The sequence below is a fragment of the Parasteatoda tepidariorum genome, chromosome 6, assembly GCF_043381705.1.
Source record: "Parasteatoda tepidariorum isolate YZ-2023 chromosome 6, CAS_Ptep_4.0, whole genome shotgun sequence".
Lineage (NCBI taxonomy): Eukaryota > Metazoa > Arthropoda > Arachnida > Araneae > Theridiidae > Parasteatoda > Parasteatoda tepidariorum.
Window position 1 is genome coordinate 401,586 of NC_092209.1, and position 20,834 is coordinate 422,419.

Genomic DNA, 20,834 nt, shown 5'->3' on the forward strand with positions numbered 1-20,834 from the left:
TATAGCACATTTCTAATAGGTTTAACGAATTACATGTCATTTATTTGAATTCAAATTTATTTTAATGACTTAGTATTTACTAAAAAGATGTAATTTTTTTTAAAAAAAAGTTTTTATATGGATTTGAATGATTGTTTTGAATTCTTAGAATTCTGTGCATTTGTAATGTACCTAAGTTAGTAGCGAGCGAAGAGAGCTTGGTTTGCGAAGCAAACCATATAGGATTGCGTAGCAATTTTCGGGGTTGGCGAGCGTTAGCGAACAGGGGGAGCAGCCCACTAGTATAATATAGTATAATATAAATTTTCATTGTTCATTGGTAATCATACATGCACTGCTCAAAACAATTAAAGGATATTGTAAGTCTTGTAGAAAATAACAGAATAAGCATTTTTTTTCCTTGTATAAAATGGAAGAAGAGAGCCATAGATGCAAATTTATCTTATTTTCAAACTTCGCAGTACGCAAAGTTTATTGAGTTTGATGTCAAAAAAGACGCTTCAGCGGCAGCAACTTTGATTTTGCTTTCAACTTATCTCAACGAAGTCATTTAACCGAATCAGAAGCTTGGAGAGTTGTTGGCCGGTTAGAGGGGGGCAAACACAAGTCGAAGTAGCAGAAGCCTTTGGAGTTTCACAAAGTGTGATTTCCCAGGATCTGGAACCGTTTTTTGGAGACTGGAAATGCAGGTTGAAGATCACGGCAGGGGTTGCAACAATGCCCAATGAAGACCGTTATTTATTGCTAATGGCTCGGCGACACCGAAATATGAATGCCACTCTTCTTCAACAACGTCTTCGCTCGGCTACTGGCACCACAGTTTCGACACAAACTGTCAGAAAACACCTTCACGCTGTAGACCTGTAAGCTCGCCAACCAATGGTGTGTGTCACGTTAACAGCAAGGCACCGTCGCACCCGCAAGGAGTGAACAACAGAGCATGTGAACTGAAGGAGAAATGAATGTCACAATATTCTTTTCTCTGATGAGTTTCGTTTTTATGTTCATTCTGATAATAGGCTTATTTTCATCTGGAGGGCACGTGGCACTAGAAACAATCCTGCATTCGTACACGAAAGTGTATTAAGTTGGCGGTGGAGGAGAGATGGTCCATGCTTGCATCTCCATTGATGGGCGCACCGATCTCCTTATCATTCGAAATGGAGCTCTGACTGGTCGCCAATGTAAGGATGAGAGCCTGAGACCTATTGTACTCTCTTACGCTGCAGCAATTGGAGATTCATATTAATGGACAAAAATTGCAGTCCACTTCATGCTAACTTGGTGAATGATTTTCTTTTAGAGGAAGGAATCATATGAATGGATTGACCAGCGTGTTCTCCAGACATGAACCCAATCGAGCATGTTTGGGACACTATAGGCAGACGAATAGCTGAACGCTTACCACCCCCACAAACTCTCCAAGAACTGGAAAGAGCTGTTCTAGAGGAGTGGGATAGAATACCCCAGCCCCTCATTAATAACCGCATTGACTCGATGCTTCATAAGTGTTCACCGTTGCTGGCCGTCTGGGGAAACCATACCCTTTACTAAAAATATTTTTTTAAAGAACTTTTTTTATTTGTTTTTCTCATATGCACATTTGTGATCAAATACTCAATAAAATACATTTTCCTGCCAAACAAATGTCATTTTTATCTCATCTCGCCTACTACATCTGTCGATAATGTATTCAAACAATTCTCCAGGTGCAAGATCAACCCACAACCTCAATATCCCTTCATTGTTTTGAGCAGTGTATATAACTGCATCATTGCCGACCCACATGTAATCATTCGTCGGCGTTCGTTATAGCGACTTTTACTATATAACGTGAGGTCGTTATATCATGAATACCACACAACTTCAGCAAGTATTTAAACGTTATAACCCATAAATACTGTAATTATTTTTACAAAAACACTACACTTCCTTCAAAGTTTCTGTTTCAATCTTAAGGCCGGTTACAAGCAGCCATTATAGCTAAATGTCCAGACAACTGTAAAGTATAAACAAAACTAAAATTAAGAAGAATGGTCACTTTAAAACAAACCACCCATTACAACATTTCACAAAAAGAGTGAGTACTATTTTCGAACTCGAAAACATGATTGATGAATTCATTGAACCCTTTTGAATCCCATGTCCTAAGTTTACAACAGGTTAAGAATGCATACTGAAGAGATTTCCATACACTTCTTGTTCTGAATATAGCGAAAGGTATTCTTGGTCATATCCTAGGACTATCTCATATAAGAATGTCACTCTTTCTTTATTCATAAATGATTCAAGATGTTTATTGAGCAATAACATTAAAAAAAAAGGGGGGAGGGGAAATGGTACTTAGAGATCATTTCCTACAGACTTTGGTATTCGTTGATAATAATAATGATAATTTAATTTTAAAAGTATTAAAATGTTCAACACCAGTTGTGGGGGGGGGGAATTCTCTACAACATTTCGATCACACTATTTTAGAGTGGATGGTTCACTTCAGTCTATAAAATAACAATTCACGCATGAATCGTTAGAATGAAAAGGTAATAAGAGGTTGTAGCCATAAGCATATGCGGTTGGCAAAAGAAAAATTATACAAATGAACCATTTTATTTCTAAAGAATTTAGTTTATTGTGGTTCACGTATTTCAACGTTTACAGCTTTAGTTAGAAGAAGAATTGATACCATGTTTACATTAAAAATGGATGACGTATTCATCCGAAAGGTGATTTATATTCTCCTTTTAGCATTGCAATATTTATAAATCGAAGTGTTTCATAAATAAATGCAACAAATTTTTCCTTTGGTTTAAGAAACTCTGGTGTTCACACTTACATTTCGATCTGTTTCTGATGGCAGAAAAGTTTTCTCATTGTTATTAGATAAGGGAACAAAGGGAATAACCAGATGTCATTTATCCTTTTGGATTTGGCATCACACAGAATACAGTTTTTCATGCCTAATGTAAAATTGTTTCTGTAGTACACCCCTTTAACTGTACAACTGTGTAAAGTAAAATTGGTTAGTAAACAGTTATTAAGTTTAGAAGAAACTTTTAGCATTAGCTGAATATGTTATAAAATTGGTCACAGTGCATAATAGAATAAATTAGAGACTAAATAAAAAGTTGTGAAATAATTTTTTTTTTGTTGAATAACCTTTGAGTTCCTTCGCTCATTTTTAAGTTGGAGATTTCGACGTTGTACTTGAGGGCTGCAGATCCATATTTTCCGTCCAAATCAGCTGAAGAAAACAAAAATATCACTTCTCAATTTCTACAAAATCTTATTAACTGTTTTACGAAAAAAAAACAACAACATGAAAAGCTATATTTAAAAAAATCTTATAATAAAAATTTTCAATTGTTTTAGCTTCTGTTTAATTTTAATATCCTTGTGACTTTCATCGTAAATTTTACTCACTTTTGCGTGTTTTACTCATGCGATCCTCAAACCTGTAAAAATATTTATTCTTCGTTTCATTCAAAGGTAATATAAAGATCAAATTTCGAAATTTCCCCGAATTTTTATAGAAGATTTTTTTTATTCTCTTTGAAAAGAAGAAGCCTATTGCCTTATTGTAAAAAAATGTTTTCAAAGACAAGAGATTAACAAGCATTAAAAACACTATTCACCGATTTTAAAACGGTAAAACATTTAAAAATTTTGAACGAATTTACTTATCGTCCCCATTCAGGAACAAATGACTTTTTTGAAATAATTGAATTTTTATACAGGAGTGGAAGTTAACAATGAAAAATATCCACTTTGTTTGCGAGCCACATCTTACAGCTTTTATCATAAGAGATACTTTTCACGTCGCTAGAAAATTATGCAATTATATCATCCCGACAGTGAAAAGGGTTTTGAATTCAAGCATTGAATTAACTATTGAATTAACATTTGAAAGCACAAGCTATCGTTTAACTTTACTAACGCTTAAATTTATGCGTCATTATTATGTTTACTTTTAATGAAAGAGATGGATCCTCCAAAAACAAAATTATTACAGTCAAATAAAATGATATTTTTTAACAAGCGCCTGAAAATTTAAACTTGAATTAAAAAGCACCATGCATCGAAAGCTAATTTGTTCAACGTCTGCTGGCCCATTTAACGGCAGCTGTTTGCACAGCAATGGGGGTTGCTTTATGATTGAGTGTGATGTCATTTAGTCATCATGCGAAGAGTTATGATTGCGGCAATGATTGAGTTTTGCGTGCTCTCTAGGATCTGGCATTATCATGCGAGATAAGGATGACACGATCACTTAACATGGCCCACAGTCATTCAATACTCATAGGAAATGAATAAATGACTTTCTAGACGTCTTTCCATTTAAATGGCGAACGAATGAGCACTCACACTACATTTATCTCATCACTGGAAAAAAATATATTTCATTCCAATATAATTATTCCTTTATTACAATAATTATATCAATCCCACAGTTATTGACCACTCATTAACAACCATAATGGCTTACCATTCATCATTTATTTTTTCCCTTGTAATTTCATATTTACCACGAAAAGAAAAAGACATTTTACCAATGAGTTATACAGTGTTTGTAATTTTGTGAAAGAGCGTTTTTTTAATTTGTTAATCGTAATGAAATGAACGATTACCTGTATTTGGAAAATGATCAATAGCACTTGAAATAAAATATTTAATCTAAGGATTACAGAATATTGTTACACAGAAAAAAGTAATTTTACTCGTTAACGTTATAAGACAGTTGAAATAAGAAATCGTTTTCATCTCTCTAGAATTAAGTTTTTATGTTTTGAAAAATTACATATTTTTATATGAATTTTAAGATATAAATCTAAAAAGCTGGTAAATCTCTCTCTCCTTCTCTCTTACTTTTGGCATATAAAAGCTTATTAAATAAAGATCTTGAGAAGGGTGATCAATTTTTCTCACAACTATAAATAGTCATTATTTAAAGCACAAGAAGTGAGGTAAAAAAAGTGACAAAAAGCACTTAAAACTAAAGTTACTATCAAACAAATTTTAATTTAAAAAAAAACTCTTATGGAAAAAGTTTATGAATAAAAATGGCCCTTTCAACTCGTTAAATTTCAAATCTGTAAGTGCATTTTTCCAATCTGCAGATAAGGCCTGCACGGTAATTTCTTACTACATGTTCTCCTTTTCTAGAACCAATTGTCATTCCATCTTAATTCCTGTACAATTTTCTACTCAGTTTCAGAGATGCCAGCTTGCTCTGGATAAATATTTTCGTAATCTGTGATTCTAGGTTTAGTAAATTTAATTTATATGACTTCTTCTAAGTAGTTCATAGTCTTCTATAAAACTTTTAAGAAGTTGGCAAAATTAACCGAAAGAATGTAAAATTTACTTTCTAGTTCCCTACCGTTTCTTAAGACATTTTGTCCCAACAGTTGGCATCACGGTAGTTTTAGCGCTGCAAAGCAAAATGCAATGTAAATACCCAAAACAGCGGCGTCGCATATGATTTTTGTAATATAGAAAGATATTTCACGAAATATTTTGTATTTTCACTGTAATAATGAATAGTGATGATCACAATATTTGTTAATTACTCTTATGAAAACAAGAATCGAATACTTAAGTAAAAAATTGCTACCACTTTAAATATACAGAAAAAATTCTCTAAAATTTTGGCAAAGTTGCTGGTAGCATAGTAATACTGTGTTGAAATAAAGGGGCTCCCAATCCACTCAAAATATTCAAGAGGTAGCAAATTACTTCTCGAAGCAATTTGAAGCTTTCCTCATTTCGCAATCACTACCATTTACATAATATTCGTCATGTATGCAAAAAGTTTCCTAGACTTTTATGATGATCAAGAAAAATTTTAGCAGTTTTTCGGAAGTCTCAGGTGCCCAACGTCCACTCAATAATTACCTATGAATTGTCATTTAAGTACAGTCGTGCGCTTTCTCTTTAACTAAAATATAGGTATCTAAATGTAGGTAACTCCGAAACACGTTAATAATACGGGATAAATCAGTATATAGTGTTTGTAAACATTTAAGCAATGGGAAATGAATAGTCAGTTGGCATGACACGAAAAGGAAGGACAGCGGAAGAAAACAAGTTTATTTGCAGCAATCCTTTCTTCCTCAGAATACTCCCCCTGAATGCAATACAAGATGTTCTAAAATCTTGTGGTCCTTTCTCGAATTTTTTAATAATTGTGCTCAGAAACTTTCAAATTCTTTTAAAACAGAATTCCTCATATTTTAGCGCATGTCCTTAAATTTCTCCGAAAACTTTTCATCGATTTTAAATGCAATGAATTATTTAAAAAAAATTGAAGAAAAAAAAAGAAATCAGAAATACAAATGCTTTTTTTTAACTAGATAATACTTTTTACAAGGAAAACAAGCATAAACCAAAAATGCACTGAAAACTAACTCATGAAAGCTCTATTGGCGATCAACATGGGCTACAGGTGACGCATAGCAGAGCTTTTAGTTATGACAACTCTATAGGCATGTCTTAACTAATAGCGTAAGGATAGCCATAAAAGTAGCAAGTATTTAAAATTTGTCTTAATTTACTATTTCAACCAACTAAAATATTCTACGCTTGGAAACCATATGGAATTCAAAACTGCGTTTAACACAGTGCTTATTGTAAGCATCATAGAAATTATAAAATACATTTTTGATACTCTAAGTGCGGAAATTATTATAGGAGGTAGAAAGGAGGGGGAAGGCTCTAAGCACAGAACCGGTTTTCCACCGCGAATACTCATCTTAAAATGATTTCAGCAAACAATTAACATATTTTAATAATCAAATCATTCACTTATTCATTTTACATATGCGAAGCAAACGTAGAATATCAAAACTGCTCAGTAATATTATCAAGTGTGTTGATTATGCACCTGAAATTAGTCATCCATTTTGAAAGAAAGACATCTTTGTTGCAGATATAAAGAATATTTTCCAGAAATATATATGTATTCATTAAAAAATTGGGAACACTCCGCTGGTTTGTCCCCAAATCATGGTTAGGATGGATTCAACAAGTTTTGAATCAAGAAGGACGGTTAGTTATGCACTCAATTGCAGCGGACTTCACTTGCTTCTTCTTCAACAGTGCTAAAGAACTTGTTGCGTGACAGCTGCAACAAGTTCGGGTAAGTCCAGTACATTAGAAAACATTATCATCTTTCGTGTGACATAATTACGAACACCTTCTTTGATGACGACCGTTGTCTTTTTTATTGTTAGCTTAATTTTACTGCACTAAAAATAATGCACATGTTTGTGTCCTCCCATTTTTATGTTTTGCTCTTGTGACAAGAAAGTGTTTCCAACCATACAATTCGTTGCGATTATCCATCGTTTCCAACCCAAATAAATGTACTTCACCTGAAAGTTTGCTACCACTGAATCCTTCTGCACTTCCATTTTTACATGAAAGTATGTGACTGCCATATTATTTGAAAGTCAAACTGCTATTCAACACACAAAAAAAAATCTTAGTTTTAAGCTTAATTTACTGACAGTTTCGTATAGTTTTGCAATAATTTGAACAGAGCGAAAAATGTGCTAAGCTAGCATCTCGAACTTGAAAACTTAAAATATTAAGAGAACGCTTCATTAGTTCGTTAATATTCCATGATTTTGCTTTGGCATGCCTTCCGAATAGTATGGAATTTTCGTCATGACTACAAAAGATTCTTTTTTTTTCAGTGTCTAGTTTATAAATTAATAATTCCCTTTAATCCCAACGAAATTCATGTTCCCCTCTCAAGTAAATGAATGAGTATATGCGTGACATGACTGAATGAGAATGAAAGGTTGAATGCCTAATGAAGAGAATGGAAGGAGGAATGAATTGAGTGACAAGAATATATGAATGAATTATTTAGCAAACTAGATAAGATAAATAGACGAAAAAACTTAATAAAAAGAATATTTACCTCCGAGGCAGCGGAGAAGGATGTCTGCCTCTGTGAATATCTTTCCTCCCATCGAGTCCCAGAGTGAGGATTCACTGACGTATCGAAAATGCTGTTCTTCCTCCACCTGTTAAAAACACATTCTCTGGTTTACCTCTTCTGTTTTAGTAACAAATATTTTGCACCATTTTAAAAGCACTTCTTAAATATCTCTAATGAAAATATTTTAATACATGTTTGAAGAAATTCAGAGAAAAAAATATTAGCAAAAAGGAGTTTTTCTCCTAAAGGGAATCAAGAAAGTGTTTGTTTCTGTGATCGAAGTGCAAGTGGTTGCAAAACCTTCTCATTTTTCACTGGAATTCGGTATTGTAATACTACTTCAGTAATTCGTTACCGAAGAAAGTCAGCGAAGCATCATTTTTATGTTTATGCAATGATTATTATAAGTAAGTTTTTATGTATTTGTACAATTTTTATTAATTCCCTGCAAAAATTTTCTTTCATATGGTAAAAACAAAAAAAGCATGATTTTAAGAAACAAAAAAAAGAGGCATAAATTGTTTTAAATTAAAATCAGCGAAGCTCATGCCCGTCAAAAGTCAACATACACTGGCAGAAATATTTAAAATAATTGTTTGCAGTTAATAAACTTGCATGGATAACAACGTCTTACCGATTAGTCATTTACTTCTGGTAGCTCAGATATTTTTTTCTGCTGTTATTTTGTACCAATCTTCCATCTTGAAATATTTAAATATTTCTTTAGGTGTTATTTAATGCACCTTCATTCCGAGTCAATTTCATGAATGCTCTATTATTGGGTTAAAATCTTGGGTGGTGTCCGAAGTTAGTTTGTTACATTCTTAAGCAGCCATGACCTTTCAATGCAGAGTTGGGCAAAAATGTAATCGATTACAGTAATCAATTACTTGTGATCGTGATTACAACTTTCAGAAATTTTGATTACAGCTGTAATCATGATTACAGTAATCAATTACTTGTAATCCTTATTACAGCTGTAATCAAAATTTTGATTGCAATTGTAATCATGATTCCAAGTAATTGCAATTACAAGTAATCACAACAAGAACGATTACGGGTAATTATGATTACAAGCAATCAAAATATATGATTACATGCAATCATGACTACATGTAATCTTGATTACAAGTAATTGTGATTGCTTGTTATCAAACTATACAATTACAAGTTATTACAATTGCATACTAAATGCAAATACATTATGTAAGTATGTATGGGGATACATATTTTTATGTACATAGAATGTAAGCAAGCATTTACGTACAATTTGTGATTCCTATATATACATATACTATGTATGCAAAAACGTTGTTTGTACGTACAATATACATAATTATATTGTAATATACTTAATGCAATACGTATATGCTTAGTACTCATAATTATGCTTTTATGATAATTGTACGCATGTATGTTAATCTGTATGCAAATGCAATGTTTCGTATGTTCGTATACATAGACAATATATGTATGAACGTACGTAAAAATAATGCTCATACGCATGCATGCATTTGTGAGCGTAAGTACGTACATTGTATAATTTTGCGATAATAGCACGTATATACAATGTACGTATATAAATACATTGTATGTATTTACGCACAATATGATGTAAGAATTTTGTTTATTAGATACACTATATGTACACAATTGCGTAAATAAGGTGCATGCGTGTACAATCATCAATTACATGTACATAGATATATGGTTTGTACACGCAGCATATGTACTTAGATAATACATCTGCACATGTAATGTATGGATGTACTAAAAATGGTTAGATGCACAATGTACATATACATGTACGTATACATGTATACGTACATGTATACTACAACGTATACATGTACGTAATTACATGTAACGTATAAATACGTGCGTACATTCAAATATACGTATTTACAATGTACACATACACTGTGCATGTATTAGAAAATTCATAACAGTAAAGTTATTAAAGTTCCTTTCAAAATTTATTCTAAGATACATAAAACTCATTCTCTTATTTTTTTGGAAAGCAAACAATAATCTAATTTAAATTCCTAAGTATTATTTCCACATATAAAGTTAACCATTTTTTTTTGCTATCTAAAAGTTTCTATGAATAATGCATTATGTTTTAAAAAAATAAATTCGTAGCGTCTAGCATTTTAAGAAAATACCTCAAAATTATATTTTATTCAAACAAATTTTAAAATGATATAAAACAATTCGCGATCGCAACGCTTGAGTACGCCCTCTAGCGGAGCCTGAAAATATTAGGCATTTAGTTCTATCATAATCATTGGCAAAGTCGGACGCCATTTTCTTAGTGGCAAATAAGAAGCAAAATTTCCCTAAAGGAAAGGCAGAAGTACTTGAAAAAACAACCCAGTACATTGGTAAATCTTTCAGAAACAGAACGTGCCAAACATTTGAAAAAACTTCTCATTAATTTTTACCTTTCTATTATCAATAAACTTGCAACCGATAACTTCCATACTGCACTGCTACAGATGTGTGTATTACGGTAAAATCCTGTTTCTTTTTTCTTGTCTTCATTTCATTACAAATAAAAGTAAAGTCAACATTTCTCACTTTATTCCAATTGATAAATATGATGAACAATTACAGTAAATTTTTTTAAAAATTTTAATGCATTCAGAATCCCTCATAACTCCCAGAAAACAGTTTATTACTTTCCTAAGAAAGCTATTTGTTTAGTTATTTTTAATCAGAAGAAGCTTACTTTCGTTTTCACCTGAAACGGGGAGTAACGTGATTATTCACGAACTGACGTCACATGTGTCCATCTGCCGTTCATTACAATCGCTGTGTTCTGAAAGCCAATACCTTCTTGCTTTCGCTTGAATTTTCGTAATTAAATCCAACTATTTTAAATGGCCAATAACTATCTGTATAAAAAATTGAGCCCTAATATCACTTAATAAAAATGTGGGTTTAATATAACGTATTTTTACAATGTTAAATTTCAATGGTTCCCACTGTGAAGTATTGTTAATAGTTGAAGAAATTTTCCAGCTCTGAATATTTAAGATTTTTTAGTTCAATAAAAAAAGTGTGTGCTATTGCTTATTAAATAATGCGTTATAAATACAAAATTACTTCTTTTTTTTTTATTTAACCATATTAATCTTAATTTTAATGTATACTTCAAATTCATTTCGAAGACTTATTTTCATCTTAAGTGAAAGAAATGTTGGATCAATTTTTTATGTAGAATAAATAGTTTTAGATTTTAAAATGTAGGAAAGCTTAAGTTATGGATAATTTTTATTTATTTATTCTAGCGTAAATTCAAGGCATGCAATTGTCTTCAGCATGGCAATAGCCTTTTAAAAAACTTGTGATCCCAGCAAAACTTCGAACTATTCTTTCAACAAAAAAATTTAAAGTTAAAAGAAAAAAAATTATATATTCCAGTAGATTTTATTAACTTTATTTTAATTGCCTTAATCTATGTTATAAGTGTATTTGAAATCAAGCATATGCATTTACTTAGCTCTTTATTACAGAAACAGGAATTAAATTTTATAAATGCATATAAAAAATAATTTTTCGCCATAGCAATGTTCCTATTCACTCAAAGAATAAAAATATTGAAAAAAAAATATCAACATTACTATTTATTTTTTAATTATTTAATAAATAGTTAAGAATGTGCATTAGAATTTCTTTCCATTTTGTATAAGTTAATTTTTTATTATTGTTGTTTAGCTTTAGTGAAGCAAAAACTTCTAGCTTAATGATATTCGCTGAAATTTTGTAGATAAATGAGTTAATTAGATGTGGAAATAATAAATGTAAGCGTTAATGTGTATTTAAATATTTAATACATAGTAAAAAAAAAGATGACATAATTTGCATTCGTAAATATTCACTTAAAAAGAAAATCCTTCAACTCCAGTAATAAATAAAAGAAGCAACATTAAATTACATTATTTGAATTCTTGAACATTAGCACACAGATTGTAACGATGATGGACTGATATTTTTCAATGAACTAGATTTATGAAAATACTGATTTATTTTAATGCAATAACGAATTATAAAATCATCCATCCTATATCTAAATGTATACTATTTCTATCCAATCTGCGACTTATTTTAATTAAGTACTTAGGCTGTAAGGGAGCATTATTTTAATTTAAAAGTTAGTGAAATAAAATATTATTTTCTATGAACTTAAACACCACTGATTTCAACCGAAAAGAAATGTTGATTCGCTGTAAAGAGCTGCATAATCATTTCTTCAGATATTTCAGTGATAAATAACAACGTTTGAAGTTTTAAAATCTTTCTTTCATTTTGTTCACATTCTCAAAACGTAAATTTAATTCACAAAATTTTTACTAATAATTTACAAAGGATGTTCATACGATATACGTGGTATCAAAACTAAAAGAGCATTGAAATAGCCTTAGCGGATGGAGACGGCACATTTCTATTCAGCACATGTGACATCATAACCAATCAGGGATCGTTTTCGATTGCATCACTTACGGGGGCCTTTTGGAGCAATTTAAATGTTCAATAACTAAATAAGTTAACATTTGCCGAAAAGAACAATCAGATTTTCGGTTTCAGGAGAGAATTTCCAATAAGTTAGATATGAAAATAAAATAAAATTATGATGCGCTGCAATTGTCCATTTCAGAACGTACAGAACTGTAATAGTTTTCGAATAGTATATATTTCTGAATCTATATAATTCGGAAAACAACAATAAAGAATGAGCCGAATTACTTGAAATAATATTATTCATGTTGATTATTATTAAATTTTTATCGTTTTCTTGGTAAGTATTTTTTTAATTTTGAATGATAAATTTCAACTAGAATTCAGTTATTCTGCTTTTAAGTTATATATTGAAATTCATATCGAGATCTTGCAATTATAAAATTTTATTGTGTAGTAGGGTAAACTAACCAGTGAAGGAACACTTAAGCTTCGCTTGCCTTGTAAAAAATCATAATAATTTCAAAATTTGTACTTTTAGTTAAATGACAGTGTCAACATATTTGTTAGTAATTGCAATTATGTAACAAAAATTGTAGAAAACTTACATAATATTGTTTTAAAGTTTTGGAGGTTCAAATAACTAGTAGTACGAAGACCCAGTGAAGGAACAGCTCTTACCAGTGAATGAACACCCAGTAAAGGAACACTTAATTTTGGTTATTTTTTAATGCTCTTTATGAATTTATAAGCCATACAAATATTTAAAAACAAGCCTATTCTTGAAATTATAACATATAAATACTTGGAAAATGTTAACTTTTTTTTGTAATCATGAATTGAAAATTAAAGTGTCAACATATTAACACATACTGTTCATTCACTGGGAAATCTATGCCCAGTAAAGGAACATGCCTGTTCCCTCACTGGTTAGAAGTTGTTTTTCGTATTTTTAACATACTTTTGATGCGGAACATCACTAAAGGTACAAGAAAATCAAAGTTTATCTTTTATTTTTATTAACTTAGAAAAAAATCATTAACTTAGGAGCACTTGTTCCTTCACTGGTTTTTCATAGTTTGGTGATCCAGTGAATAAACACCCCCTTATCTCAGTACTTTACTATGCTATGATGCTTTAAAAAAAATGAAATGTAATTTCAATAACTATATTTTGAATTCTCTTTTTCACAGTGAGAAAAATAAAACTATTGCATGCAATTAATTCCACTTCAAACGTATACATGCAAACACTCACCTTAAAATTTTTTCAAAGAAAAAAGTTGTTGCAGAGATAATAACAAATTCAAACATTTTTCCAGAGAAGTCTATTTGACCAGGTAATGCAAAACATCGCTAGATGACTTCCTATTGTTTGGCAGTAAGCTATTGTTACCAATCAATCTAAAGAAAAACTTTCAAATTCTTATTTTTAATCAATATATATGAAATGTTCCTTCACTGGGTAGTGTTCCTTCAATGGTTGGTTTACCCTATGTCACATTAAAATAATGAAGGGATAACCTATGTATATATTATTTGAGAATAAAGTTTTCAAATGAAGAATATATCATTTTGGACTTCTCCGGATTTATAAAACAGGTAAGTGTTACATTTTTTATAATAAAAAATTTTACTTGTAATTTTTTTTGATGGTAATTTTCTATTCGCGATGAGTACACCCTGTAGCGAGAGCCTGAAAATATCAGGCATTTATTTATAGAGTTTTTATTTAGTTCCATCAGAATCATTGGCAGAGTGATACGCCATTTTCTATGCAGCAAATAGGAAGCAAAATTTCCCTAAAGAAAAGGCCGAAGAACTTGAAAAAACTCTCCAGAACATTGGTAAATCTTTCAGAAACAGAACACGCTAAACATTTGAAGAAAAAGTCTACAATAATTTTTAACTTCTATTATCAACAAACTTGCAACTGATAACTTCCGATTTCAGGATCGCATGCTGTTACAAATGTGTGTATTAAGGTAAAATACATTTTTTCTGTCTTCAATTCATTACAAATTAAAGAGAAGACAACATTGTTTTCTTCATTCCAATGGATAAATGTGAATTCAGAACATGCAGAACTGTTCTAGTTATAGAATATTCTTCTTCCTTACAGCATAGTATATATTTCTGTATCTGTATAATTTGGAAAACAACTATAAAGAATCATCCGAATTACTTGATATAGTATCATTTGGGCTGATTATTAATAAATTTTTATCGTTTTCCTGGTGAGTATTTTTAAGCTTTGAAAGAATGCGGATTCTGCGGATTTATAAAGCAGGTAAGTGTTACTATTTATAAAATAAAAAATTTATGTGTCAATAAATTTTTTTCTTATTTGATGATAATTTTCTATAGAATGGCTTTCTACGTCCGATTATGAAAAACAAGAAACATGAAAGTTTTTTATCTTAATGTGAGGAATTTTTAGAATTGTTTTTTTTTTTTTTTTTTTTTTTTTTTTTTTTTTTTTTTTTTTTTTTTTTTTTTTTTTTTTTTTTTNTCTTAGTTTCTAAATAATGATTTTTATTGAAACTTAAAATTTTTTGATAAAAATTGTTGTCAAAAAACTTTTTTTACAAAATTAAATTATATAAAATTATGAGGCTTATGTATACTTTTTGCTTATTTTAATGAAGTAATGTAATTCTTAAAGCTATGGAATGTAACGTTTAAATAAGCCTTTCATGTTACATCATTTAATTTAGTAAAACTATTTCTCAGGCATTAGGTTTTAACTCTAATAAAAAGATACAATTTTTTTTCTGTTTATTTACAAATATTTTTCCTATGTGTTTTGGATGCTCCTTCTCTACAAAAGAAAAAAAAAGAGATACCATTTTGTCTTTGCTTGCATAAGAAAGAATATCAAACATTTTTCTTTTTTTAATTTAATAAATCACAATAAAGAGGAACGTTACAATGCTACAAGCTACATTAAAGACGTCTCCAGAGTAACTGAATGATTGTTCATATAGAAACCGCAGGTTTTCGTCTCATACAGCAATGCCCCCTGCAGTTCGTTGCGATCGCGAATAGAATGGTTTTCTATGTCCAATTAATGATAAAAAAACTAGCAAAAAGAAACATGAAAGTTTTTTATTTAAATGGGAGGAATTTTTAGAATCGTTTTTTTTGTTTCGCAAGCATTCTTTATTTTAAGTTTTTTAGTTTCTTAATAATCACTTTTATTAAAACTTAAAATTTTTTGAAAAAATTCAAAAAATTTTAAGTCTAAAAACTTTTTTTGCAAAATTAAATTGTATAAAAGTATGAGCTTATGTATAGTTTCTGCATATTTTAATGTTTGAAGTAATATAATTCTTAAAACCATGGAATGTAAAGTTTAAATAGGGCTTTCATGTTATATCATTAAATTTAGTAAAACTATTTCTCAGGCATTAGGTTTTAACTCTAATAAGAAGATTTTTTTTTCTGGTCATTTACAAATAATTTTCCGATGTGTTGTGGATGTTCCTTCTCTAAAAAAAAAAAAGAGAGAGATCCATTTTGTTTTCGCTTGCATAAGAAAAAATATAAAACATTTTTCTTTTTTTTTTCATTTAATAAGCCACAATAAAGAAGGAACGATGCAATGCTACCCTGAAGACATTTCCAGAGCAACTGAATGATTGTTCTTATGGAAATCGCAGGAATTCGTCTCATACAACAACGCCCCCGTTTGATTTTGTCATTTAGCTTGCTTGAGTCGTAATCAGTTACTTATATACATTTTATTTATTGCATTGCACATATATTTAGACATAAATACATTGTACATAATGTGTGTACGCATGTACAATGTATGTACAATCATTCATACATAGAACACATGTATATGCATACACAGAACATACGTGTATTGTACATGAGAGGATACATTTGTTGGACATATATACATTGTACATATTGCATATATTGGGATAACATGGATGTACACATGTAAAATTTGTACGAAAGATTTATGTCCCATATATGTATGCACATATGTACAATATATGTACACACATATGGACATTATAAGAACATTATATGTATATTACATCATATGTACATTACATCATATGTACATTATATGAATGTACTGTCCGCAAAAAAAAAAGATATCACCCTGAATAACTTTCGTTCTAATGATCGGATTTTCACGAACTAAGTGTCAATCTTATGGTTCCTGGGGGTCACCTAATTAATCCATATGCTAATTAATTAGTGCTAACTATTAATTAAGTTACGAAATCAGACACAAAAACGTACTTTCTCTGAATAAACATATATTTTTTTTTACATATTTGGAATCTAGATGCTTGAATTAGGGGGGGTAGACAAAATTTTAAAAAAATTGGGTCGTAAATTGGATCGCAACGAAGGTTTACATATTTGGCGATAGTCCAGACAACCACCAAAAAAGTCGCCTGCGCAAATAAATATCTTAAGATAACCCATTGACAAATTCAAAAGAGAAATGCTTAATTTTGCTAGGTTGCTAGGCAACCAAGCTCTGACTGTACAAAAATTGAAATAATTTTTTGTGATTGCTCGGAGAGGTTAAATTAATTGTTAATAAAAAATATCTCGAAGTTTCTAGGCAATAAACAATTTTTAAACTGATTTCTGTCCAAAAAGCAAAAAGTTTTTTATTATTTATAAAGAAAATTTGANAAGGTTTACATATTTGGCGATAGTCCAGACAACCACCAAAAAAGTCGCCTGCGCAAATAAATATCTTAAGATAACCCATTGACAAATTCAAAAGAGAAATGCTTAATTTTACTACGTTGCTAGGCAACCAAGCTCTGACTGTAAAAAAATTGAAATAATTTTTTGTGATTGCTCGGAGAGATTCAATCAATTGTTAATAGAAGATATCTCGAAGTTTCTAGGCAATAAACAATTTTTAAGCTGATTTCTGTCCAAAAAACAAAAAGTTTTTTATTATAATCTCCCTTAAAAAGAAAATTTGAATCGATTTGTAACTTTTTATCTGATATTATTTAGATTATGTTGTTTTTGCTATATTTATTCGAGGATTTCATACTAAAATCAAATTAACATAACTTATTATAGCTATATACAAAATTTTAGGGATAATCATTTTTACAGCTTTAATCGAGTCTTCTAGGCAAGAAAGTTTGAAGAAAAAAAAAGTGCTTGAAAAATAAAATGTAGATTGTATAGTAATTCTAATGCACATTCTCAAGGTTTTCTATAATTTACGATATTTCTTTTTTCTATAACTCGAGGAATTGCTGAATGTTTAGTGGCATTTTAAAAACATTGAAATGTTATTTTTAAGAATAAGATATTGAAATAATATGTTGCATATTGTATGATTCATTGTTTAGAAAATTGCTTCATTCTACTAGGTTACATGGTTTTCTTTGTATAAAAATGATTAGCAAATAGCATCTCATGTTTCGATACATTCTGAAACTTACGTTCGCAAATTGACCATAAAATGTCGCACAGCATATTCTTCAATTACGATAAGCTGCATTTACCACCAAATACTGCTACTATGATTATTTTTGTTTTCTTATATATATCTTATACTCTCTTTTTAAACAGAGCTCGTAAGATCCTTAAAATACTGAAATGGGGGCACAAAAACTTAAAAGATAAAATATTTAATTTTATTAACTCAAAATTTTATTTTTTAAGTTAAATATAACTTTTACAATATTGATACTCATACGTTTTTAAAGACGACATGAAATTAAAATGCGTATGTTTACTTTAACGAGTGTAAAATCCTTATCAAAATAATGATCAAGACCTTGACGATAAAAACTCAACTGGCTTCAAAACATATGAAGAGGGAAGTCGACACGTTTTGAGCGTTCATGTATAATCGCCCATTCTCAAGACTTGTCAGGCTTGAATAACTTGTGACTTTTATAATTGGACGCTCAAAACATGTCTATTTTTATTATCATCTATTATTTTTTTAAATCAATGAAGTTTCTTGGGATTATCCATTTAGTTACACAACATATTAAATTATTTCCCTCGATACTATAATAAGTTTTACATAAGTTATAGGCACAGGTTCTTAGATTGAGAAAATTAAAAATTCACTACTTTGTAAAAAACTGAATGCAGTACAATTTTTTGTTTTGCTGCATTTTAATTTAAGGACATAAAAAAATTCCATTTACAATTGAAATTTCAAAAGTCGAATGTGAAAATGGAATGTCCCCTAGCACCAGGAATTGAAATTAAATAGTTACAAGGACAACTATTTCAAACAAGTTAGCGTTTCCGCCTTCTTGAAGTTGTTTGAAAAGGTATTTTTTATATATCGATTCCAAAGTTTATTCTACATATATTTTACACCCCTATTTGCTTAAAATTATTAAATAATTTGCTTAAAATAAATTATTCAGGCTACATGATCTAATGCATTTATAGTATAATAGTAAACGGGGCTTCCATCGCATATTCTTAACCTTAATACCGCTATCATTAAATAAATGGAATGAGCTTAGATAAATAATAATAATAAAATAAAAAAGATAATTTTTTCCTCGTTTTAATTTTCAAGGAATAATATGCTTCGATCAAACAGATTTCATTCTGGAAATAGCGAAATTATTGAGTAGGTCCCTTGGAGCAATATCATTCTTATCCCCTTTTGACGAAATATAGGAAAAATTGGTTTTCACAGTTTCTGTAAAAAGTATGTTAGCCTTCTTGCCACGTTTTTTTTATTTCTTTATTATTAAAGAAATAAGATCGGAAATCTTCTTACAAATTTCAATTTTTAGTATTTCCTGCTTAACAAAATAAGGCATTTTCCTGATAACAAATTATACTACAATAATATCTTGGGAATCGTGCTAAAGTAAAATATTAAACAAAATAGTTTAGTATATTATCAGGAAAAAAATCTACTTGGTATCATAAAGAAAGAGTAAAAGATGGCATCATAAAGAAAGAGTAAAAGATATAATGAAATAATTAGTGAATCACACGTGGTCAGATAATTAAAAATTTAATTTCACAACTTAAAGATGTTAGGACGACATTTAAGATACTCAGATATTTTAAGACGCTTAAAAATGTTGGCTGCGTATTCGACAGCTTTTTATGTTCGGTATCTTTATACTCTTTGTAGTGACTTATAAAACATCAACACTATTTAAGATAATCTATGTTGAAGTCACAAGAAACAAAAAAACAAGACAACAACAAAAAAGACAATCAATTATTTATATTCTTTTTTCGAAAAAAATAGTATGTTTAGTAAATAATCAGGTGTTTTGCATTAAATAATTTTAAACAGCGGAATGTTTCTAATTTCTTAACAAGGTTTTATTCTTAGCTAGCAGACAATGATTCTTTTAAAAAAAACTTGACTATAATTTAAAAAGGAACTTTACTTTAAGGAAAACCTAAATTAAAGTACTAAAAAAATTGATTAGTATATTAAAGAATAAATAATAAACATAAAAGGGTAAATAACAAGATTTTTAAAAATGCTAAAATTTAATTAAATAGTTGGCAAAATAGTTCTGTGAAACACTTGCGAAACACTTCTTGAAATTTCCTTCAAGATTAAGACGATATAGGGTAAACCAACCAGTGAGGGAACACATCCCAAGTGAAGGAACATTTCATAGATATTTCTTAGAAATAAGATTTTAAACGTTTCAATTTAGATTGATTGGTAACAGTAGCTTACTACCTAACAATAGGAAGTCATCTAACAATGCATTGAGTTACCTAGTCTTTGAGTCTTCTCTGGAAAAAGTTTTGAATTTGTTAGTATCTGTTCAACGCCTTGTTTCTTTGACAAAATTATAAGGTCAGTGTTTGTAGTTATCCGTTTAAAGTACAATTAATTGTATATAATAATGGTTTTTTTTCTCATTACGAAAAAGAGAATTCAAAATATGGTTATTGAAGTTACGTTTTATTTATTTTAAGCATCATAACATAAGCAAGTACAGAGATTAGGGGATGTTTATTAACAGGATTACCAAACGATGAAAAATCAATGAATAAACAAGTGTTCCTTCACAGCGATTTTTTCAAGTTAAGGAAAATAGAAGAAAGATTTTAATTTTCTTGTGCCTTTAGTTATATTATACATCAAAATTATGTTAAAAATACAAAAAACAACTTTTAACCAGTGAAGGAACAGGCATGTTCAATCACTGGGAATAGATTTTCTAGTGAATGAACAGTATGTGTGAAATATGATTTTACATGGATAATTAGTAGTTCTGCGATGTAGAGGACACCTAAAATTCAGTTAAATATTGTATGAATAGTTCCTATAACAATTCCATTTCAAAATGCAAATTTAATTGCTAAATTTATTTAAAGAATTATAATAATAATTTATTTATTATTTATCTTTATAAATGTAGTAATTAGTTATTACATCATACCTTAGACACCTTAATAAACTATGTTTA

General features: G+C 29.8%; 1 protein-coding gene across 1 annotated transcript in view; it reads right to left on the reverse strand.

Moving 5' to 3' along the window:
* The window catches only part of LOC107442993 (uncharacterized), a gene marked incomplete in the record, with an annotated part of 108,149 nt that overhangs the window by 80,808 nt on the left and 6,507 nt on the right, over positions 1-20,834 (reverse strand). The window contains 2 exon segments of the mRNA XM_043054556.2: positions 3,157-3,241; positions 7,925-8,030. Of these exon segments, the coding sequence (XP_042910490.2) occupies positions 3,157-3,241; positions 7,925-8,030 (191 nt within the window).